The sequence below is a fragment of the Phaethon aethereus genome (genome assembly GCF_964289735.1).
Source record: "Phaethon aethereus genome assembly, chromosome: 4".
NCBI classification, from domain to species: domain Eukaryota; kingdom Metazoa; phylum Chordata; class Aves; order Phaethontiformes; family Phaethontidae; genus Phaethon; species Phaethon aethereus.
This window is the reverse complement of record NC_138578.1, coordinates 25,551,766-25,576,138: the sequence shown is the minus strand read 5'-3', so window position 1 is coordinate 25,576,138 and position 24,373 is coordinate 25,551,766. Positions and strand designations below refer to the sequence as shown.

At 44.9% G+C, this 24,373-nt stretch overlaps 1 protein-coding gene across 1 annotated transcript; it reads left to right on the top strand.

Moving 5' to 3' along the window:
* Nucleotides 1–366: 366 nt before the first annotated feature.
* Nucleotides 367–14,030, top strand: FAM241A (family with sequence similarity 241 member A; the record flags this gene model as incomplete). The annotated part of the gene is made up of 2 exons (XM_081999541.1): nucleotides 367–462; nucleotides 13,785–14,030. 2 exons carry the CDS (start codon nucleotides 367–369, stop codon nucleotides 14,028–14,030), a joined length of 342 nt encoding a protein of 113 aa, XP_081855667.1.
* Nucleotides 14,031–24,373: the final 10,343 nt, after the last annotated feature.

Genomic DNA, 24,373 nt, shown 5'->3' with positions numbered 1-24,373 from the left:
AGGGCGGCGAACGCCGCGCCGCGCGCTGCCACAGGCCACCGGTCAGGCGTTCCTCCCCGGGAGGCACCGAGGAGCTGGCGCTAAAATCAGCGCTTCACCGGCACCCGGCAGTGCCTGGGTTTAACAAAACCTTGGGAGATGGCGTGGTTGGGGTCCTTCTGCTTTAATTAGCAGCGAGCGGCTCCCGCTTGAGGCAGGACCCAGCAGCAGTAGGCAGTTCTCTCCTTCCCCGGGCCCCCGCTTCCCGGCCGCGGGGCCGGTGCCAGGCGCCGCCCTCCCGCCGCTCCCCGGGACCCCGTGACCGGTGCCGCCCCGCCAGGCGGTAACGGCGGGGGAGCGTGCGGCTCCGTTCGGCGCGGAGGAGCCATGGGTTCGGCGGCGGAGCTGCCGCCGCCGCCGCCGCTGCTTGGGGAATGCGAGCGGGCAGCGCCCGTCCGGCACCGGCGGCGCCCGGAGGAGCAGGTGGGTGCCCGCGGGTGAGGGGCCCGGCGGGGTGGGCCGCTGCCCCGGGGTTGCGTGGCGTTGCGGCGGGGCTTATGCAACCTAGTCGAGCTGCGTGGGGCCGCCCCCCCCCCCCAGCGTGGGGGAGCTTAGTCCCGCGTGGGAGAGGATGGGAGCAGATGGAGGAGGGTGGTCCCTGCACGGCATCCACGTGGTGGGCGTCCCGCTGGAAGCGACTCGGGGGGGTGGGGGCGGATAGCCGGATTCCCCGGTAGTTCAGCTCTCGGTCTGTGAAGACTTATGGGCTTGTTCGCTTAAACGTCTTTAAGCTTTCAGTCTGTTCATTAGTTACGAAATTGAACGTGTTGTAATTGGAGAGAAACATCGACCCGTTTTTGGGCTTGGCTGCTGGCTCCAAGGGACGCGTTGTCGTGGCGTGGTGAGTGGAAGCGGGCTTCTGGCTTCGGAAACGAGAGGAGCCGGGTGCGTTTCCCTTCGTTAGTTGTAAAATGGCTTTCCACGCACCCTTTGTTCTGTAGAGGGCATTGCCCCCACGCGAAGGCAAAGGCAGTACTCTTAATGCACCCTTAGTGACGTTTCGCTTAAAGAAAAAAAGGCAAACGCGCAGCCTTTTTCACATTCGGCACTTAAAGGTAAGGATCCTCCCCGAGTGCCTTACGTGGTTAAGTCCGAGAAGCGCACAGGGGCAAGCAGAGCTGCTGGAGTGCATCCCGAAGTAATTTCCAGACCGGTTTGTTTAATTGGTTCATTATTTCTGTTGAAAAAAAATCGTAAAAGTTGGTTGTGACTGAACTCAACCGTCAGGAAGCCCTTTCACAGCTAAAATAGCTTAATGTTTGAAAGTGTCTGGTGATTCTTGCCTGACATTACAGCTAGAAGCAGGCCACTTCTGAAAGACTTTTTTTAAAAAAAAAAAAGTCCCAGTCTTCTGGGACTTGCAAAGTCACTCGGCGAGCATTTACCTAAGTTGGTGCATCGTCCTTTCTCTAGGAAAATGGGGCAGAGCAGGGCATGTACCCGAATGCAGGGAAAGGCCGGATGCCCTGAGAGGCGCAGCGGTTCCTCTCTCCGTGGCCCCAAGCCCTTCTGCAGGATATTGGAGAGCCAGAAACATTCCCTGATTCCGGCTACTGCCTTCCTTCCTTGAAAAGAGAGGTGAAAAAGTGGCATCAGGTCATCTGGGATGTTACTGCTCTCAAACTGGTTGTAACCCCTCGCTAAGGAGGGAGCACCCTGCAAGTTACCGCCGCCGCTCTCTTCGTCACGAGCGTGTTGGTGTGATGTCAGGGGACGGTGTGGGCTGAGGAACTGCTTTCCAGTGTTGCCTAAACACATTTTAAAATGGAGTTGGTGAAGGTACCACTTGGGTGGCCACAGGCACGCTTGGCTGAGAAACTCTCTTCCCACTTTTCTCAGGCACAGGTAGCAATCGTGGCCCTCTCTGATGAGTTGGGGTGTAAGGTTCGGATAGCAAGGCAGAAATTTTAAATAGGCTGTGAGGAAGAAAGAGAAAATCCTCCTGTTTAATGGAAATGTTTCGCTGTCATAATATGGAGTGTTTTTTTTCTGCATACTGAGGTGCCAGCAGCTGGACAAATAATAATCTAGATTTGGATCAGTTGCCTTTATTTTATATACATACAGAATGTGAATCTTGTATATAATAGCAGTAAAAATAATCATAATTTGATAAATAAATAGGAGTATTTTATTTTTACGTGTAGGGAAGACTAAGGCTAGGTGAGGAGTTAGCGGTACATACGCTTGCTGAAAACTTTGACAGCAAGTCCCAGATTCTCTTGTTCAAGAGAAGCACAGACATGTAGCTTGATTTGAGGGGGGTCCTGGGTCATCAAGCCTAGTCGTGTGCTGTCACTTTTTTTGCTTTTGTGAATGTGTCCAGATTTCTCTCAAAATAATCGTTTCCCCCTGCCCTTTCTGCTCTCACGAAGGGGCTCTTGCAGCACCCTGCCGTTCCAGTGGGCAGGAATCCCGCTCCCAGGCTGGGTCCTTACCTGGAGTCCCTCGGGGAGGCCTGGCGTTGCTGCTGTGTTTGCTGAGGGTGTTTGCACCGCGAATGTAACGGCGGGTCCTCGGCCTCTGTGTTCCTGTGTCGTGTTCTCCTCTGAAGTATGAGTATGCATGCCACCTTGGTGTTACATGCCATGCAAAAGAAATGAGTCAAAATCTGCTTTGACGATGGTGGGAATGCCTGACTGAGAGCAAATCCTTTGGCCTTTTTTGAGAGGTCTTTTTAGGTGAGGATCTGGGGCTGGTAACCTGGATGTGATTTGGGGTTTTTTTCCCCCCGTTTCCTCCAAAATAAACTCAGTTTGTGTAAGATCATACCTAGGAACATAATGCTAAAAGAATACCTTCCTGACAAGCAGAACCTAAATAATAATTTATACACCCTTTAATACTTTTGGGTTTTTTGAGAGTACTCTGTAGGAATAAATCTATTTATTTAATGCCAAACCCTCTGGCTTTAATTTTCTATTGAAGCTTATTATTATGTCAGCAAGGACAGGCCTAATGAAATTACTGACAGGTGCATTTTTAAAAGAATAGAAGGATATGTTACTAAACATTATACATAACCTTTGGAATTCATTGTTGCCGTGGACTGTAGAATTACTTCAGTGATTAGATTTAAAAGCTGAACTGGATAATAATACGATTAATATCCTTTGTAGGTTTGCATGCAAAGATCAGAATAATTACCCTTACTTCTGTCTTCCAAGTGCTGCAGAACCTGGGTAGTTTCTCCCACCTCTCCTGTGTTGCATTGCTGATGTTCACAAGTGGTATCTGAAGGCACTGAAAGATTCAGCAGCTCCTTGAAGCCATGGGAGTAGGTTGCGAGTTCACTTTTTTCCTAACTGTTGGTAGTTGTCAGATGCACAAGTTGTCCTGTATTTTTAACGTTGCTGGAGTTAAGGACGTCGATCTCCTGTCCTAACCCACTTTCCAAAATAGGTTAGCCTGTCATATTTAGACTTTAGACTACAATCTAAATCTCATCACCTATAAATTAAACCACGAAATAGGAACAGAAAGGTGGAATGCGTGCAAGTGTGTAGGAATAAAAGGTGAGGCAAAAGTCCTGCGTTACAGAGGGCTGGAGGTGGTGGTCACAGGAGACGCACCACCAGGTCCATCCCCAGGGACCTTGAAGCCAAGCTGTGTTACAGCAGATGGTTCCTGAAAGCCGTGGCACTGGGGCTCTCTTCTGTACCGAAAATTGTCTCCCTTGGGCTGTAATGGGTTTTAGTCTCTTGTCATCTAAGTTGAAGGCAATGGCAAAATTCCCGGTTGCTTCAGTGAGGCCAGGATCTCCACCTTGCGCTGTTTTAGGATACGTAGGCATCCAAAGTGCAGTCTGACAGCTAGGCTAAACCAAGGCTTCTAGAGAACGCCTAAATGCAGAGTTAATATGTGATACATGTATCCACAAGTAGATAAATTAGCTTAGACAATCACCTTTTCATAAACCTGAGTTTGTAACCCTTCGGGGGTGTTCTATTATTATTTTGAAGAGTGTTTTATCTCTGTAAGTGGAGCGTTTTATCTTCTAATAGATGGGTTCAGACTTGGAGACGCTATTGCAAAAGGTTTTTGGTGTTCCCCATTGAGCATTATGTTGAAGAGGTATGGGTGTCTTAGCTAAGTTCAAGTCCTGAAATTTTTGAGTAAGTTTCCAGTAGCAGTAGTATTTCTCCAGCATGGAAAGAATGAGCCGAAAAATAACTAGTGGATAATATCAACAGCCTTGTGGTATCCCTCATGTAAATGTTTCGTTCGTTGGACTGTAGGATGGATGGGTGCCGTATTGCCTGGAACGGTATCGTTTCAGTCATAAGTCAGTAGAGGCCAAGAATGTTTTAAATTAAACCTATATATGTGGAAACTGTGGTGCCTAAGGCTAGAAACCTACTTCTAAGTTACTCCACGCTCAGATAATCTGAAAATTGTAGGTTTCTTCTGCTTCCAGTTGTTGGGATTTGTTTCTGAACCAAAATAGTAATACCTGACAGGGAGGGCTTAATCCCAAATTTGTTCTGGCTCTACAAATAATTTAACTCTGCTGCAGAGGTTCATAGCCCCATAACAACTTTCTAAAAAGCATTAGTGGGTTTTCTAAGGCTTGACAGCACTTGAGGAAAACCAAAAAAACCAACCCTTCAGACATTCCTACAGCACCTACCATAGATAGGATAGCATCTAGTGTGAAGATCCTGTTTTCTTAAAGAAAAAAATATTCTGGAGATAGAAGCAAATAGAAATTTCTTCTCCTTAAAAGGCAAAATGAACAACTGTTGCTTTTCAGCAAGCCAGTGCATTGATAACCTCACGGAACAGTGGCTTGCAAGCCTCTTACTGGGTCGAGCTAACCAGTTTTAGTGGGGGGAACCTTGATAAACAAATTGCTATGGAAATCAAGTGTTGCAGGTGGAAGAAGAAGATGGGTTAGAAGTTGCTTTTGATCTAGTCTCTGTGTGAAATTGCAGCACGGAGGTACAGGGGCATGAGGAAAAGTGCAGACAGCAGCCTAAAACAGGGGGAGAGGGGCAGGGGATCTTAACACGGGGGCAGGCAGGTTTCCTCTCCCTCCGGTCCTCCCACGCTGGGTTCTGATCTGTGACTGTTTCTCCTCCGGTACCGGATTTGTGGGGAAGTTCACCCCCGCAGGAGTGCAGGACGCAAACACAGTTTATCGAGGGAAGCCTATGTTGCTCTTCTCTGCTGCACACACAGGCTCAGTATCTGGAAAAAGCCTCTTCATCTCCTCGACACAAAACCGCTCCTGCTATTTCAGGGTGTGTTCCAGCGGCTGTGGATCCTAAACTTGAGCTGCTGTGAGAGCTGGCTAAAGGGAATACGCTGCGGTTGCTTTTTCTTGTGTTGTTGCCTGTTTCTATAGAAACATCTTGTTTCTATTTTATAAATGGTGTCTAGATTCTTGCTGTGAAATGAATGTTAACCCAATCTTTGTTTTGCAATTTTTTTAACTCCCTCAAAGTATTTCACTTTTATTGGTAGCTGTTGTAAAGGACTTCTGTATTAAGAATTTTTCTAGTTTTCTTGGCATTTGCTTTTTTCCCCCCAGAGGAAGAAGTTAAACTTATTTTTTTCTCTGTCTTGTTTTTCATCTGGAAGTGAGGTATGACTTTTTTTTTTCCCCTCATTTCCTAATCTATTGATCTCTTCATATTTAAATACCAGATTAAAATTAGGCTAGAGAAATTAACCTGTTTGGTTTTTTTTTTCTCCAGACAGCTGAAATTAATTTTGTTGTCTTAATAGTCTGCTGGCTGAGTATCAAGGTCTCTTTACTGCCTACATTTGGAAGGTCAAATACTAATAGTTTCATGCTAGCAAAGGATGCGAAGGGATGCTGTTCTCTTCCTGCTATAGTAGAAGAGGTAGAAAATCAGAAACAGTTCCAATAGAATCATTTGCCCTTCTTGGGAAAATTTTACTTTCTTTTAATTAGACCCAAGAAATCTTTTCAGGTGTGAGAAAGCGGGGTGAAGTCCTTGCCACGTGCCAGGTGCCACTAGTAATGAACCGGTCTGGTTTGCGTATGCGGAGGAGCAGGAGGTGGGAAGCCTGCGCCGGCCGCCCCGTGCCTCGCAGGGTTTCGTGCTGGTGCCCTGCGACGGGGCAAGGCTGTGGTTTGCAGAAAGCGGAGGCCACGGCCTGGGAACTTGCCGTTGGCGGCAAATCTCCAAAGCCCGTCCATGGCCAGAGGCCAGGCGGTCAGGCGGCCGAGTACCGGCAAGGTTGGGTGATGGTGTTCCTCCGGACTGCTGTCGCCAGCTACCGAGCTATCAAACCTCTGTAGTTGTGCGTTGGCTGGTACGTGTCCCCGTCAGCACCCAACAGAAGTTGATCTCTTATTTTGGAGGGGAAGGAACTTGTGGTTTCTTCCATCCTGGTCGCTGTCATCTGCTCACTTTCTTCTCACATTTTTCAGTAAGATTGAGCTTGAAGTATTTTCAGTTTTAGCTTGCATCCTCTAAGAAGAGATGACTTTGTGAGGCTCTTCTGAACATTAATGTTCCAGCTTTCAAAAATATAGGAGTATTCTTCAGTAAGTAACCATGTTCCTAAAGGCACATCTCAGTGGCTTTTTTGACATGTAATTATCTATGGGCTTCAGCTATCAGATACACCACCTGTTCCCTGGAGTAAAAATAACCGTGACTGGAGTAAAATAGATTGTGAGCAGTGAAATATTGCAGACACTTTTTACATGAAAAAAAGGAAAAAGTGCAGGTGGGTATATGTGATATCCCTGTGTTTCTTGATTACCCTTTTTTTAATGTCTCATTTGATGTTGTTTAACACGTGTTTGCTGCTAAACTCAAACTCTATAGAATCATAGAATAACTTGGGTTGGAAGGGACTTTTAAAGATCATCTAGTCCAACCCCCCCTGCATCTTCTATCTAATGTGGAAATAATTCTCTTAAATATGCCATCTCTTTTTCTTTCTTTTATAACTGTAAATGTAACGTATTGTGATCTGAGGCATGTTGCAAACAATTTAGAGACACTGCTGCTTTTCTGTCTTGGAGATGAACTTTGTGGAAACGTTTTTCCCTACTCCCCTCTCTCTTGGCCTTCTTTGCCCAGCAGCATTTTTTCAACCGTAAAATCACAAGCTTTTACATGGAGAGTGGTTATTTTCCCAATCCATTGGACTTTTGTCGTCTATTACTGGGGTTCACGTTTGTGACATGCCCTTTTGGGCAGCTGATGCAAGAAAAGAGAAACTGATAGACTTTTACTGGTCCTGATGCTGTTGTCATCATTGAGTGCAGGGTGGGAATTTTGCAAGTTGTCTGAGCAACAGAAGACTGTTGTGGTTTCTTCGATTCATTAATCATGAAAAATAGGAAAAGGAATGTTGTTTGGTTTGGTTTGAAGGATCTTGTATCTTCACAGTAGTTGAATGGATTTTTAATCTTTATTTTTTTTTTCAATCCTGAATCTTTAGATGGAGCAAGTTCCTTATGTTCATCCACTCCCTCCTGCCATAGAATGAAGGCTGTTGAACTTCATCCAATTAGTTCACTCAAGGCAGTTACTTAGGGGTTTGGTTTTTTTTTTTTCCACGGACGCAAAAGAAAATCCCAAACCAAACAAAACAATCTCAAGATCCTTAGGCTAAGAGTGGAAGACTCTGGACCAAGCTGCTGCTTCAGCAGATTAAATGCCAGGAAGGCAAGACCGTAGGAAGGCAAGGCGTGTTCTGCTCGCAGCTGGTGCAATGGTGAGGTTACAGGACTGAGAAATGTTGCGGTCACTTCAGAGCCATACAGCTTGTGGTCCTCCCAGGCAATTCATCCAGCCCACCGCTGCCTTCGCTGCTGGCCCCACCGCACCCCCCTCATCATGCTAGCCCTGCGGCAGGGCTGTGTGTGATGAAGCAGGGCTGTCTTTCTTCCAGGAGGCTGGCAGGAGGCACCGGCTGCAGGTGCCGGAGCATCTCGGGTTGTTTCAGACCTTTCAGACCACTTTCTTCTCTCCAGGGATGAGCCGTGGAGTTGTTAGAGGGCAGCATCCCTGAGCACACAGAGATTCACCTGCACACAGGTGTTGCAGTGGTTTGTCGCGTGTCATCTGCATCTGTCCCGCAAACCCGCCGCGTCCAGCAAGTGTGGGGTGCCCTGAGCGTGGGCGCCCGGCTCCATCGCTTGCCGAGGAAGGTGCTGCAGCAGCAGCCATGCCGTGACCCTGGGAGAGGCTGCAGGGACTTCCAGGCAGAGCTTGTTGGCAACGCTGTGTAAGGACACCTAGCCTTTGCGTAAGGACATTACTGATACTGTCCTTCAGTGAGCTAGCACTGCTGACAGCAGTAAAAACTAAATCTGCGCTGCCATGCCGTCTTTGATTAGCCACAAGAAAATACCTTACTGAGCACGTTGGGTCAGTTCATGTCACCTTCGGATCTGTTTTGTGTTCTGCGTCCTCTGAGGGCTTGGCAGAGTTATTTGGTGTGATCTGTAAATGGTCAGGGGCAGAAATTCTGTGCTCCCAGCAATTTGAGAGGAAAAGACCTTGAACTGGTTACATTATGCTTAGGAGGTGCGGGCAGGGATCAGCCTTAAACGACTGTGCAAAGTTCAGTGCTAACTTTGTCTTTCTTTCCTTGCGAGTAGCATGTGAGTCATTGCAAAGGTGCTTTCCTTGGCGGGATATGTTCTGATGGGATCTCGTGTGTCTCTGGAGGATCAAAACACCCTTGATGGGAAGGGGTGTAAGTAAGAAAAAGTACCTGCTGTCAGACCGACGTGGAGTGGCCTCCGGTCATGACTTGCCATGTGCTTTCCTGGCTTGAGGCAGCAGTGAGTTTGAGTGAATGTGGTGGAAGTTTGCCATAAGCAAGGGTAGTTAGTGGTCAAAACATGCGTAATTTTGTGTGTTATGTTGATGATGAACATAACTGGTAAAGCCACAGCCAGATGTTTGTTGGGTTCAGTAGGCTGAGTTGACTTTACCTTCTCTGTTGTTTTAAAGCTAGTTCAGGAAAACATTCCATTACATGGGAAACTTCTGAAGCACTTCAGGGATGTAGGAGCACCAGCCAGAAGTGGGCAGAACTTGCACTTGGTATCTCCTCTGCAACCTCCTTGGAGACATTAATTCTGACAGAAGGTCCTCTTACGGTGTCCTGCGTCTGAGAGGGCACCTTAGGGTTCTCCTTAAAGCATTCAAGCCCCTAAGCCATTTGGCCATAGCAGCTGGGTAAATCTGGTTACAGAGTTTTCACAGTGAAGTTTTTCAGAGTTTGGAGCTTCAAGTTCTGACTGTTGCTGGTAAACAGTGGGAGACAGCAGCTTTGCTGATGAAAATATGCCGTTTTGAATAGAGAGGGAAATTTTATTACACCAAACATCTGAAAAGACATGAAAAAATTGGGTGCTTGATGGGAACATTCGGGTACTGCAATAGGCTTGTGAAGAACGTAGAAGGGGAAGTGTCTGATATGCACTGTTCCATATGGCAACTCTATTTTTAATTTTCAATAATTTGAAGTCAGAAATAGAAACCAAATATGAAATGGAGTATGGAGTCCTATTTCCAGCTCTGGAGCCCTCAGCACAGGAAAGACATGGACCTGATGGAGTGGGTCCAGAGGAGGGCCACAAAAATGATTAGAGGGGTGGAACACCTCTCCTGTGAGGACAGGCTGAGAGAGTTGGGGTTGTTCAGCCTGGAGAAGAGAAGGCTCTGGGGAGACCTTATTGCAGCCTTCCAGTACTTAAAGCGGGCTTCTAAGAAAGATTGCGACAGACTTTTTAGCAGGGCCTGTAGCCATAGGACAAGGGGTCATGGTTTTAAACTAAAAGACAATAGATTTAGACTAGATAGAAGGAAAACATTTTTGACGATGAGGGTGGTGAAACCCTGGCACAGGTTTCCCAGAGAGGTGGTAGTTGCGCCATCCCTGGAACCATTCAAGGTCAGGTTGGATGGGGCTCTGAGCAACCTGATTTAGTTGAAGATGTCCCTGCTCATTGCAGAGAGGTTGGACTAGATGGCCTTCAGAGGTGCCTTCCAACCCAAGCTATTCTAGGAAATATTTTTTAAATTAAAAAAAAATTACACTATATGAAAGCATTTAAAGAATATAAAATGAAAAGGAAATTGAGGCAATGAAGTCATACACAGTGGTTGTACGTTTGTATAAAGGAATCTGCTAGCGTCATTTGCTTTAAGGGTGTTGATGATCACAGTATGCCTAAAATAAAATCACTTAGATTTAATTTAAATTACAGTAACGAATAACTCATTACAGCAATTTGATAAGAAACATTAGGTTAGGAAACAAACACTCCCCCGGCCCCTTTGATTTTATTCATCACTCCTGTCTTCGAAGAGTGAGGAAAGGCAAACAGATTCCTGCAGATGCAGTAGACGTCTCTTATGTTCCCTCCTGCATGGTGGCAAATGAAGTCTGGGGGTGCCCCCCGCACAGCATATGTTAGCTATGGGGAGAAGAGCTGCTGTAAAGGCTTTGACAGCATGCTTTCTCTGGGGCTAGTGCAGCTAAAGAAATTCCCTCCGCTCCCTCTTGATACACAAAAAATTCTTAAAAGTTATAAACACAAGGCTGGGTTGTTGATTTTTTTTTTTTTTTTTAAACTAGTCACTTTGAAACAGAAACTTCTTTTGCTTTTAAATGAGGAAGCTCTGTTTTGTCGGGGAGGGCTGCTCAGAATGGGTACACCTTTTCTGTGTTTTTATGTTATGGTAGTGTCTGTCTAGCTTCAGGCTGATTCAGCATGATTTAGTATGAAAATAGTCCTGTAGAAATGAAGAGTCAGCTGGGAACTGTGTGCTTGCTGAAGATAGCCAATTTCTAAAAACTTTTAGAAAAGTACTTTCGGGGGGGCGCGGGGGAGAAGCATTTGGTTCTAAGGATATGGTTGGAGAGCTACTGGCACATACATGGGGCTGTATGCTGTTTTACTGTCACCCTGAAAATGAGTGAGAGAACTTCTAGCTTCAATGTTAAAGCTTATTTTATATTTTTTTAGCAGTTTGGGGTATTGTAACATTACTGGTGTTTGCCCTGATGGTTCTATTTCAGCTACACCTCTGAAGAAACGTATTTGTCCAGCGTGTGAAATATTATGCAATAGTAAAAAAAAAAATGCCATCTGTGTTTTACGGCTGCTCGTCTGTTTTCAGCTTTGCTTGTTTTTTTTCCTGAGTTGCCTGAAGCTAGACATACTCAGCCTGAATGAACTGAAGCAGACTTTGAAGTCTGGAGTATTTCCATGATCGTTCTGAAAGTGGGTTTTGGTTGTTTGGTTTTTTTAAAGCTCTTGAAAATATTTGGAAAAATAACTTGACACTTGTTTTGTCATTAAACACACACTTGTCAGTCTCTGCACCTAGAAGCTTGCTTTGCATAACTGCTGTAGGGATTCGTGAATCTACCTTTGTTTGAGAAGGAGAGGAGGAGATAGTCTTGCTTTAAAAAAAATGTAAAATGAAGAAAGAAGACCTGGACAGCCTAAGCAAGGTGGAATTTACTCTGTGAATTTACCCTGCTGAAGAGACAGCGTGCAACTTCTCACCGTTAGCTCGTCGAAGCGGAGCGGGGCTGTAGGGAGACCCCGCGTCTGGCAGCCGCCTGGTACCAGGAGAGACGCCGGCGCGGCCGCGCCCCGCGCAGCGTCCTTCGCTGGCCCAGGGAGAGGGAGCGGGTGGAAGTGGGCCTGCTGGCGGCCTCCTTGCAAAGCAGCGAGGCGTTTGGGGTTGAGGGGTGTTCCCCGGCTGCACTGGCCGCTGGCTCACAGCCTCAGCCCCCTTGCTAAAGTGTCGCGGCTCCCGAGGGAAGGGGCTGGCGCGCCCTGCCGCCCCCGCGCGCGGGAGGCGGAGAAACACGCTTTCCCGCCCCAGCGCGCCCTTTCCCTTCGCCCTCCTCGCCGCCATCGATGCACCGCTTGGGCGGGTGGTGGGTTCCTCTCCCCGCGCGCTTTGGGAAGAGAGGGGTGGGAGTTCCCGGGGTGGGGAGCGCCCTGCCCTGCCGCGGTCGGCAGGGGCTCGCGAGAGGCTGGTCTCCGAACGCTGGCGTTAAGAGAGGAGTCGACGTTTATTTGAATTAAATGAAATTAAATTCAAATTCAGCCAAAAGGCTGAAAACTGGGGTTTCTGTATCCAGTGAGGGGGAGAAAACGACCTGGGCCTGAGAAGCAGGCTGGAAACAGGCAAGGTGGTGGGCTGTCAGTAAATAACCTCCAATACCACAGTTCTCCATGTTCAGGCTCTTCTGTAGAGAAAATTCTGTAAAAAAAAAAAAAAAACAAAAAAACAAAAAACCATTACTATTTAGGCTTCCTGCACCCCTCCCTTTCTGGGATTCCATACTGAAACTTAAACCAAAATCTTTATGAATAAGCAAATAAAAAAAATACCGGCACACACAGCTTAGGGACTGCTGGGGGTTTTGTTGGGGTTTTTTTTTCAGTAGTAGCAGTCATGCTTTGTTCATTCTTCGTTCAGTCAGAAGGTTCTGCATTGTGGCCTAAAGTCTTGCCTAGAAAAAAAAGATTGCTAGCTTTCTTTGGTCATTGCTGGATGTTTTTCTGAGGGAATGGGAATTCACTTTATTACTTGCTATCTAACAGAGCCCCTGGCGCTGCTGTAGGAGGGAATTTCTGCTTTTCCACTGAGACCATGCCGTGTAACCAGGGGCACAGAATAGCTTTCATCCTTGAAGACAGAACTAAAGATACAAGTGTGCTTTGAATCCAGGAGACTGACTGCATGTGGAATTTGCAGGCCTATTTGTTGGGCCTATTGATCAGTTGATTGACGTATTGAGGAGCAGCTGCTGCACGTGTTTTCATTGCTGCCTAATGGAAGGATTAGAAAACTCACGTTCATTATCCTGAAAGCGTGTTCGCCCCATCATACCCAAACACGAGGCAACAAGGTTTTGTGCAAAGGATCTCTGGACACTGGGGAAGGAGTGTCCCCTAAGGGACACTCTGATCGAGTTACAGTTCTTGAAACTGTTGTGTGTTTTCTGCAGTGATATTTAAACACATGGCATCTTCATCTAAAGATGTCCTTCTATACATCATTGCCTTCCTGTGCATTTGCCCCGTCACTTCTTTTTTCCCCTTGGGAAAAGTGCAGAACTTCTTTCCCCTCCTCTTTGCTTATTGGACCACCACTTTGCGTCTGTGTAGTCCTTGGGTCTGTCTTCCTTTGCTTGACTTTGACGGCTTTCTACTCCAACATGGATGTTTGTCGCCTTCCTGATCGAATCCAGTGCCTCTCTTTCAGTGGTGATCTTAGCCCTTCAGTTCCCTGTGCTTTGGTGCAAAATACTTTATAGTTTGTGCTTAATAGTTTTGTATTGTGCTTATGGTTCTGAAGATATTCTGGAAATAACTTATAACACATCTACTTCAGTCAAATCTCCTCCCTGAAACTACAGGCATCGAATTCCATTTTGGTAGCCCTGACAGCCATGCTGCACAGACAGGTGAGATGTATGACCTACAGGAGAGCTTTACCCCTCTAGGGTGGCCTCTGGAGGGGAGACAGGCTGTCAGATGTTTGTAGTATCACTTCAGATGTCCCAAGGTTGGACAAGTGGCTGTCATCCTTAACCTTGTATCAAAGTCACAAGCTTTGTCACATTTTCAATTTCTCAATTTAAAGAGTAGCTTTATTGCATGCGTATCTTGCTTTTACTCATTCAAATAGAAACAGCTGAGACTGGTTCAGAATCACAGTAATAAGAACCAATTGTACAACATATTTCCTAATTTTGTCTTCTGTCCACAGGTCCAGCAAGAACAGAGCAACCACACCACAGAACCTGTAATAGATGACTATAAAAAGATGGGGACTCTCTTTGGCGAACTAAACAAAAGCCTTATCAGAATAGGCTTCACAAGGATGTACTTCGGAGAACGGATAGTAGAACCTGTAATAATTATATTCTTCTGGGTTATGCTCTGGTTTCTTGGCCTACAAGCTCTTGGACTGGTTGCTGTTCTGTGCCTTGTCATTATTTATGTACAACAGTAAAATCTTATAGATGCTCTTTGGATTATGTATGTCAACACTGTCACTATGTCAGTGGATTTATGTGTTTAAGTAAATGGGTGGCGTATCAAAAGCTGCAATGCTTCGAACGCATTTCGCTGAACTTCCAACTTTTGGGGTGAGGGGGACTAAACGTATGCATTTTAAGCAGTCAGCAGTGCCCTACTACATCTTTGAAGGGCAAAAAGTAGATGTTTTGTAATACAATGGTATCCAATGTACTGTTTTCTATACTCTTGGGGCCTTAGTCCAAGGATTGGCTTTTTGTTCCCCTCCCACAATGTTTTTGCTTTGTATAGTGAAAATTTCCCATCTGGTTTTAGGAGGACACTTGATGTAAGTGTCCTGTTTCCCTCCTGGGAGGGGCTCATGTTCTGTGTGTTCCCTGGATCTGCATAATTTGCTGGGTTTTTCTGCTGAAAAGCCAAATCTGCAGGAGGGAGGTTGGCTAACAAACCTACAATGACAAATGTTCACAAAGTGAATACAACTTCCTGACACAAAAGCATCTTTGGCTAGTGTAGTTTATATCAATCTTTCCCCTAGGAAACAGGCTATGCTAGCAAAATGCTTTTACACTAATATTAGTGACTTCACACAAGGCTTCAGCTGTTCAGGAGGAATCGCAGTCCTACGTTGGCCAAACGGTCTAACGTAGCTCTGCCTTGTTTTTGGAAATGTACTCTGCTCCTGCTATTTTTTTTTCTCTTTTTTTTTTACACTTGCTCTTTTCCCCAGCCCTCCTTCTGAAGATAAATATTTGGATAACTCTTGGACTCTGTAGGTAGTTACAGCTGCGGTGTTGGAGAGTTGCCATTCCAGACAGCAATGCTAGAACATTTTCTGCTGCTTCTGAGTCGTGTGTGAAGTGTCTGAACAACCAGGTAGATATCAGACCAGATCTCTTAACGCTTCCCTAATTTGCTGCAGCGTGGACCCAAATGTGAGCTAGAAGCATTGCGTACATAAGAAAATCATACCTGTTTCCTCATGCAAGGCAAAGAATGTAGTTGCAATCGGGTGGTCATTTTATTTACTAGTCTTAGGTGATTCATTTCCACGCTAGGCAACAAAACTAGGTGTCTACAGGTGCATGTCATGGGCAACACAAATCAGACAATAGGCTATATACATTCAAGAGTAGGTGCAAAATTAGTTCTGGCTCCCCAGGAGCTGCACCAGAATATTTCCAAGTTGAATGTGCTCATTTAAAGGAAAACAATTAAATGAGCCAGAATCTTTACTTAATATGCTACCAATTTAATATTTGCTGTACATTATTTTTTGTAAGAAACTTAATTGCAAAATTGACGTCATCTATGGTATAGTGAAATTATACATTTACTTAAAGAAACGTAATAGAAGATGAGAAATTCATAGAAAACTACTTAATCTTTTGCAGTGACTTTTTTCCTGAACGTTTTTACACTAGCAGAGATCAACAATAGATTAGTTGAAAATGCTGTCTTATCCAGAGGCTTTTAAAGTTATGGGGAACTTCTCTATGGTCCCAGTCCTGCAACTGGATTCTCAAGGCTGATTTTATGCCTACATGGACCATGTTGGTTGCTGGGCTCTATTTGCAGGACCCTTGGCCTCAGTCCTTACAGACTTTCCTATTGGTGAAATAATTGTTACTGAAGGCGGTGAACATGAAGGCCCAGCTCCTTTCAAGTCTTTATGTGCCTAAATGCCATCTGTAGACATGTCTCTCTGCTTTTCTTATGAATGTGTAGTTACCTTCTGAAGAACCAGGTCTCTGGATCTTCAGATGACCTTGGCTGTGGATCGGAGAGGACTCCGGGGGAGTGGGACTGAAGCCCAGACGCGTGCCTGGATGGCAGCCTGTGTTGGTTGGCACCTACTTATAAATAGTTATGCTGATGGCAGGGAAACGTTTGACAACAGAAGGTGTTCCTGGATACAGGGGTTTGTTATTCACGGCTGGAAGTCCCAAAGCAAACAGCAAGAAAGGCTGAACTCGGAGGCAAGGAGCTCTGTACTCACAAGTGCCTAGGGGTGAACTCTGGTTTTGTTTCAAGTCCCTCAAAGTAGAACATCTGTTTACACCTTTGCACATTTGTATAGATGTAATGGTGGGTTTATGTGTATTCTTCTCCTGTATAAGGGCTGTATGACAAAAGCATCTTATTAAAAAGAAAAAAAAAATCCTTTCCTCCCACGATCAAGTTCCTGTTCAGAGGATCTCATCCAATTCCTTTTGTCCTGTAGGAAGAAGTGTCTCTGTGATACCCTTGTTGCAGGAATGCTCTTGTGTAGAGGCACCGTGCTGTGAGATGGCACGTGATATTTCCTAAGTGGTGATTTTGCTCTGTACATAGGAATGGGGAACAACGAACCAAGGGTGTGACTGACAAGTTCAGTAAGGAAATTGTTTATATGCAGGTAACCTTTTACTATGTGCATAGCCGTGACTGTTTCACTCATGAAGTCATTTCTGTTGTTTTTTCGGTGGTCATGTTTGTATACGTGTACTCTAGGGAAAGGTAGCTTTTGGACTAAGATTGTGTATAGTAAATGTTTATATGGTTTTTCTTAAGGGTAACTTACTACATCTTGTCCTTCATAGAAGTTTTTAATTTTAAAAAAATCTGAAAAAATAAATCTGTCAGAAGAAATCTGCTTGTAAATTTGTGCCAAAACTGAGGGGGGAATGGGTGAACAGTCCTTGTATTGTGTTCTTCCTTCCATCCAGATGTAGTTCCAAGGCAGAGGAAGCACCAACCACTCAAAGGATGTCCCTAGCTAAAAAGCAGAAGGTTAATTTAAAAAAAAAAAAAAAAAGAAGACAGTGTCACTTTTGTCTAGATAGTAAAAATTGATAATGTTATTTATATTGGTATATAAGATCATTGTTCTTGATAGAACTGAAAGCACCTTTATGCATCTGTGTGTAGGACCGTATGAAGGAATTACGTCCCTTAAATCTGTGTTAAACAGCAAATGATGTAATTCCTGTTGGTCCGTGTATTATATTTAAAGCTTTTTACATAACCTCTGTTTTTTAAAAGATAGACTCTTCGGTACTGTTTCACACCTGCCAAATGCATAAACGCTTGAACTACTGTGTACAGAGAAGAAACTCTACATGTAGGAGAATCTTGGAGAACCCTGTTTACACTGAAAAATCATCACATCGAAACAGTCCATATAAAAAGGAAGAATCATATTTCTTTAAAACTCTGTATGAAATGAATCCTATGGGAAGCACTTTGTTATTCTTTCTAATAAAAAGTATTGTCATCAAGGAGAACTGTGGATTCTTTGTGGTGCTTTGTTCAAGGTTACTTGTCTCCTTTCAAAATTTCAAAGTAAGCCCAGATGAAATGGGACAGCGTTCAGATATCTACTGAAATCTCTTGCAGCTAGTGGTGAAATAATGGCAGTACAAAAGCTGAAGAAACTGCATCAGGCCTGTATGGTGGAGTGTAGGTTATGCTGAATTAAAAAAAAAAAAAGTAGTAGAGCTAGATGTTAACAAATAGTGGCAACATTATGCTATAAAGTAGACCTTATTTTATAGCATATGTATTTTGCATCCAGAGCAGCCTCTGAAGGAACCAGATGTGGTCAGGGGTGTGAAAAACCCTTTAAAGTGACAATTTGCTGTACCACAGAAAGGTTTGGGAGTTTTCATTTGTTTTTTTAAATATGCATAGAACAGCGTACGGGTCAAAACAAATCTACTTCACACTCTTCATTCTCCTTTTTCTGCAGGTCAGAAGGGTGTTCCTTCTGCCAGATCCAACAGACACTGAATTGTATCTGCATCGCTCAGGATGCACAGCGAGTTAAGCTGTATAGGTTTCCTAAAAGTAGCAAGTTGAATTTTGGTCCTTGAAACTCATGTTGGTGGTTGTGCACAAAGTAAGTAAGGCTCACTGCTTGAATACATTCAAGCCTTCACGTTTCATTTCTGATAAAGTATCTTGGTCAGGCCTTTTATAGGGTGCACCCAAATTCAAGAACAACCTGGCTTTGGCTCTGATTCTTTCCATTCTCGGCTTTACTCAGGTTTTGGAAGCTTATTTTTTAGCCTCTCCCCTCTGCCAGAACTGACAGCTTCATGCCCTTTTTACTTTCCTCCTTTCACAGAATCATTAAGGTTGGAAAAGACCTCTAAGATCATCAAGTCCAACCATCAACCCAACACCACCCTGCTCACTAAACTATGTCCTGAAGTGCCACGTCTACACGTTTTTTGAGCACTTCCAGTGATGGTGACTCCACCACCTCCCTGGGCAGCCTGTTCTAATGCTTGACCACTCTCTCGGTAAAGACATTTTTCCTAATATCCAATCTAAACCTCCCCTGGCGCAACTTGAGGCCATTTCCTCTTGTCCTGTCACTAGTTACTTGGGAGAAGAGACCAACAACCACCACACAATACCCACCAACTTTCACTCTGTAGCATTACCTTGTCTAGGGCTGTTTACTGGAACGGTCTCTCTCTGTGCCAAAGGTTTGGGCTTTTTCATCTTTCAGTCCTCTTGAAAGCTACCTAAACAGAAAATCTATTTTCAGTTGGATATTTTGTTTGTTTTACTCTGTGCCTGCTTAACACCAGAGGGGAGGAAACTAGAGAGAGGGTTTTAAAACCTATGCATATATTGGGTAGTCTCTTTCTTACAGTGCTTATCTGTTGTTTTAGATGATGGTTACCAAACTGCGATTTGCAGTTGCCAGAGGTCAAAGAGAGCATTGCAAACATGTGGGATAAAGAACTGTTGGTAGATTGGCACCAGGATTTTGAGACTGGATGGGTCAAGCAGCATGTAGCTTCAGGTTGTTTCAAGCTTATACAGGCAGGTAGACTGCTAACTTCCCTTAACTCCTGCCAACCCCTCAGTTTCTTCTGAGAATGTCTCCAAATACATATAAAATCATCAGTATTCCTTCTGCACTCACTCTGAAGAAACTGAGCTTTCAACAGCTGTGTTTTACACAGAGGAACCAAAAGAGGATGATAATGGGAAAGGGTAATTGGACTTAGAAGAGTGTTTCTAATTTGTGTGCAAGCTTGTGGTCTTTTTAAATTTTAGTCTTGTACTTTACAAATAATGTTCTTGTGTCTTGTATGCAGTTGTCAGAAGTCTTTATATCAGCCCCAGCTTAATATATATTTTCCAATTAAAACAGAAGTGAAGCAGCTCAGATAATAATATCCTTTTTCCCAAAGAATGTATTGAAGATGACTCCCCACACACCCCCAAGTGGCAGGAGGGATGCGACTGGATAAAGCCCTTCTGAGGACAGGAGCTGCTCTTGGTGCAGCCTCAGGTGAACCGGCTCCTTCCCAGGGTACAGCCGGCTACCAGCGTGCCGGGGAAAACACCGTGCCCAGCCCCAGGCATCAAGGAAATAAGAGGAGCCCAAGTGGCATGGAAGCGGAAGGACTGTTGTACCACAGTCCAAGGGATTTGGTCAGACAGTGTTTGAGACAGACCTGTTAACAGAGTATGGTGTCTAGGTTTTATGTTCATTAAATGTAAGTTAATTAAGGCCAGTTGTTTCTTGGCTTGCCCTGGCGCATCACCTTGTGTCCAGAATGAACGTTGCTTGCAGCAAATGTTTTTGCTTCTGGAACCTGTCTGTGTCTGTCTAGGCATATTTTAGATGTACCATTTACTGTTAATTGCATTTTAAAGCATTACAACATTAAAGCCCTCATTTGGATGAGGGTTTAATTAATATCTGTGAAGAGGGAGCCAAATTAGCCACTGGCAAACTGTTGAGGGCTTCCTCGTAGAGGAAGAAGCTGCTAACCAATGTGTGGGTGACGAAGGTACAAGAGACATGGGTTTGCATGCTGTCCAGAACGTATGGCAGAAAGTGACCATTTTTCTGTCCCAGTTCACAAATAAATTCTCTGTTTTCTGATGTAGCGCTCTTCCCTCAAGCTAGCTGGAACATACTTGCCAGGTACAAGAAGCCTGTAGCAAGGAGATAAATTGTTAGGTAAGGAAAATCCTTTGGCAGCCAAAATCCTGTTCTGTAAAGTATCAGATGTTGAGAAGTCTCTTCTTGACTTGAATGAGATTTGAGTTCTTAAGTGCTTTGGCTTGTAATTCCTTATTTTGAACATTTTACCTGGTTATTCTTTTAAATCATTCTTTCATTCATAGTCTTTCTGAAAGCTGTTAATACCGGTCCCGAATTCTTGAAAGCTGCTCCTCTGTCAGCAGCTGTTCCCAGTGGGGGGAAGAAGGCCCGTGCACGATGGCAGGTCGTGGGGACAGGCTGGTGTGTCTTTAGTGCTACCTGGCCCGGTGTCAGAAAGCCTTAAAGCAGGTCTCCAGCAGTTCCTTCGCTGTCACTTTCCATATTCGTGCGTCTTGTTAGGTGCTAAGCAAGAGCTGACATTAGCCAGGTGCCGAATTTCTTTGGGCATCTCCGTCCCTTGAGCTCGGGACTTCCCGTTGCTGAACAGACCCTGCCTGTCTCCACGCGGCCGAGCACCCGCGTAGCTGTCCTTCAACTCTTGTTCAAGGGTGGAAATGTCCTCCGGCGCGCTGCTCCTCCTCCTCCTGATAAGATGAGGAAAAGTGTGATGATGCAGTTTTCCTGAGAGAACAAACATTCCTATGCCTTTAGGCTTACTTCAGTAAGTCTCTCCATGAGTTGTCCTGTTGCAGAGAGGAAAAAAAGATTTAAGAGTCTATTGCCCATTTTTGATACTTCGTAGATAACAGAACCAAAAGCATGCAAACGTTTGAATAATTTTTTTTTTTCATTTTGATTCGTAGTTTCTTCATTCCATCTGTGATGAGAAAGATAAAAGTATTTGGCTGAGCTCTGTTAGCAAGGGAGTTAACTTGGATCTTAGTTAACAAATTCTTGTCCCAAGATCTTCAACAGGTACATACAAATTGCTGTTAACAAGCCCTTTCTTTTAGCTTTCCTTCACGGTCTCTCTTTTTTGTTCTAATGCATTAGTCTAGATTATTTGTTTTTGAATGTTTTGGGGAGAGTCTGTTCCTTCCCATACCTCAGTGGAAATGGGATTGTTGGACAATGTAGTGTTTTGACGCTGCACTTGGCATGGGTTTTGTCATTGTTGAGACCTGCCTGTCTTGTCAGCTGGGCTTTAGCTCTGCTCCACCATTAATGCTCTGTTCTTCTGTTGTAACTAAAAAAAAATCAAAATTCAATGTATTTTTAAATCCTCCACTTAAATTTTGAGACTGGTAGCACAGATTCTTTTTGATGCTAGCCTTCTCCCATCTTTTCTGAAAGCTTTCTGATTGCCACCTTTATTTTTTCTTTTCCAAATCCCTGTGTAATACAGAGAGTAGAGGAAAAAAAGTGTAGCTATTCCAAGATAGAAGGCACTTGCTTCCAATGCAGGAGTAGTGCAGGCTGATTTTCCTTCCTCAGTGCATCAGAGAGCTCCTGGAGAAACTCAGAAACCATTTAACTCGGAAACAGCTCTGCTGCTGTATCATTAGATATGTGTTTTCTTTTTACTTGTTCTGAGTAACACTTGAAAGCAGGTTTCTGACTGAGCTTATTTGGGCCTGCTGCTGCATCCTAAATAACCTCCACTGTAGGAGAATTTATCCTGTGTGCCTGATTGTACTGCTTCTGGACAAAGTCCCCAGGGCCAAATTCAAATCGTAATGGACGGAGCATATTCCACCCCCCAGCACAGCTTTTGGTCCCGCTCTAACTGGTCTTGCCCCCTTATTCCCGTTTGAGAATCTGTCCAGAGCCCCATCTCTGCAAAATCACTGTGAAGATTCAAAGTGGATTTTCAGCCTGCGATAACCTTCCCTGTAACACAAAGTCATGACTAAGTGTGCCAGAATTAGGATGTTTAACTGTCATGGGATCTGATAAGAAGCAAAGGCTTTTTGGAGTTTCTGTAAAACACTGTGAGGTAGTGAAATCACAGAATCATTAAGGTTGGAAAAGACCTTTAAGATCATCAAGTCCAACCATCAACCCAACACCACCAAGCCCCCTAAACCATGTCCTGAAATGCCACATCTACACGTTTTTTGAACACTTCCAGTGATGGTGACTCCACCACCTCCCTGGGCAGCCTGTTCCAATGTTCAACCACTCTTTCAGTAAAGAAATTTTTCCTAATATCCAATCTAAACTTCCCTGGTGCAACCTGAGGCCATTCCCTCTTGTTCTGTCACTAGTTAGTTGGGAGAAGAGACCAACACCCTTGTCGCCACAACCCCCTTTCAGGTAGTTGTGGAGAGCGATAAGGTCTCCCCTCAGCCTCCTCCAGACTAAATCTTCCATTCCCTCCGCTTTCATCACTGTTCGTGATTTATTTGCTACCTGCCTAGTGGTTTTCTTCATGTTTGTATTCAATGAACATGAAAGTTAATTTTTATCTCCTGCGTAGTATTGAGCTATGACATTTTTTGTCTTGGCATCTGTGCAACTTGTTTTGACTGTCGGTCCTGCTGACGGCTTGTTAGGTGCTGCTGTTGACGGGGGATAGAGGGCAGGGGTCCTGCCCAGAAAAACGTCCTCGTGTCGCTCGCCTCTGTGTCAGCCTGGGATCCGGGGCGCGCTTCCAGCCCGGCTTACGCCGTGGTGGCTTTGAAGCAGACCTGCATTCTGGCTTTTCTGCATCGGAGGAGGAAGCCCGCCAGGACTCTCACCAGAGCGCTGTTTCGAAGGCTAATGTGTTTTGTGACAAAAGCCACCTGTGTCTCTAGTGACCTTAAAGAGGGGAGTCGCACGCTGCTTCTCTTCTGTCCCTGTGCCCGTGCCTGGGCAAGGATAGTTTTGGCTCCTTGTGGGACGGTAAAGCCTTTGCCTAGATTTCAGACTGATGGTTTAGGAGGAATCCTTCGCCAAGTGCGTAGTTGCATGGACTAAAATAGAACAGACTCCGAACTTTAAAAACAAACTAAGCGTAGGCTTCTGCCTTTCTCCTTTCCGGCTTTTTACAAGGCATCTGTAGAATAGTTTCTCTCTCGAATAAAGAAGTAGCATTTCAACTATTTTGTTAAATGAAAACACGATGAGTCTCTAAATAACACTTCTCATTCCGCCTCCTGGGACATCCTGGGGTCTCCACACGTCTTAGCTGCCGGAGGAGCGATGCTGCGGCCCGTTTCCCAGTGGCAGCCGTGTTTCAGCAGCTGGCGCGCGGTGCCAGCCAAACGCGTGTGGGCGTCTTCTCTGCGCTTCTGAATCAGCGTTGTTTCCTTGCCGGAATCTGAAACGTGTTTTATCCGGCGGAGGAGGACTGGAGCTTTACTGTATCGATGCACACAGGCACAGGAGCCCGTGCCGTCGTTGCTGTAGGAAGCCCTGAAACATTTAACAGTTGGTAGCGCCATGCATTGTGATGATTATCTTTGTTCATCCCTTCCTGCTTCAGTGATTTTATTAACAGCAAAAAATTTTACAAAACCATTCTAGCGTTGCAGTGCACAGGTGTGTAATATCTGTTACCTTCCCATCTGGACAACAAGCTGTCACAGGCAAAAAATTTATGAAGCCTTGGATTTGTTTCTTTTAGGAGTGTCTTCTTCATGTTCTGCTAGTAGTAATAACACATGAATGGAAACTACTGTATTATTTAGAAGGTTGGCACTACAAAACCCAGTTTGAAATGTCTTCAGAAAGGATTTTTAAAAGGATACTGCATGCAATATCTTCATTTATATAGGATCTTATTTCTTGAAACGTAGGTCCTTCATCTTAGGCATCTGGGAAGGGGCGGTCTCCTTCCTTGAGCTGTGTGTTTCCCTGGCTCCCGTTCTGGTCCCCGGCCCAGCTGTAACTGTGGGGTTGTGCACTTCTCTCTCTATAGAACTGTTCTTGAGAAGTGTCTTGCCGATGCAAAAGCTCACATGAAGGTGGGAATGAATTATCAAATGACTTTAAGGATCACCGAGAGGGATGTTCAGCAATGAAAAGCAGCAACATCAGAAGGCCAAAGGGTACAACCCGTACAAGCCTGTTATTTGTGAGTTTAGAACAAAATCAGCTGTAGATGACTTAAAGGAGGACTGGGGCTGACTACTGAGTTCTGGGTGGCCTGAAGAGCCATTGGTTGCATAACTAAATTCAGTTTTTATTTGGTTTGTGTATGTCAGCTGTGTTGTCTACGGTCTTCAAAAGATCTCCAGCTCTTCTCAGCAATGTACAGCTTCGACATGTGTGAGCCAAACTGCAAATTTCTCCTGGCACTGAGAGAAGGCTTACAGTGCCTCTCTGCATCACTTCAGTCACTATTTTCTCCAGAAATTAACTACTACAGAGCATTTTTTGAATACTTTTGGACTCTTAAGTGGTAAGGTATGTTCCTGCTTGGTCTCAGAAAAGCC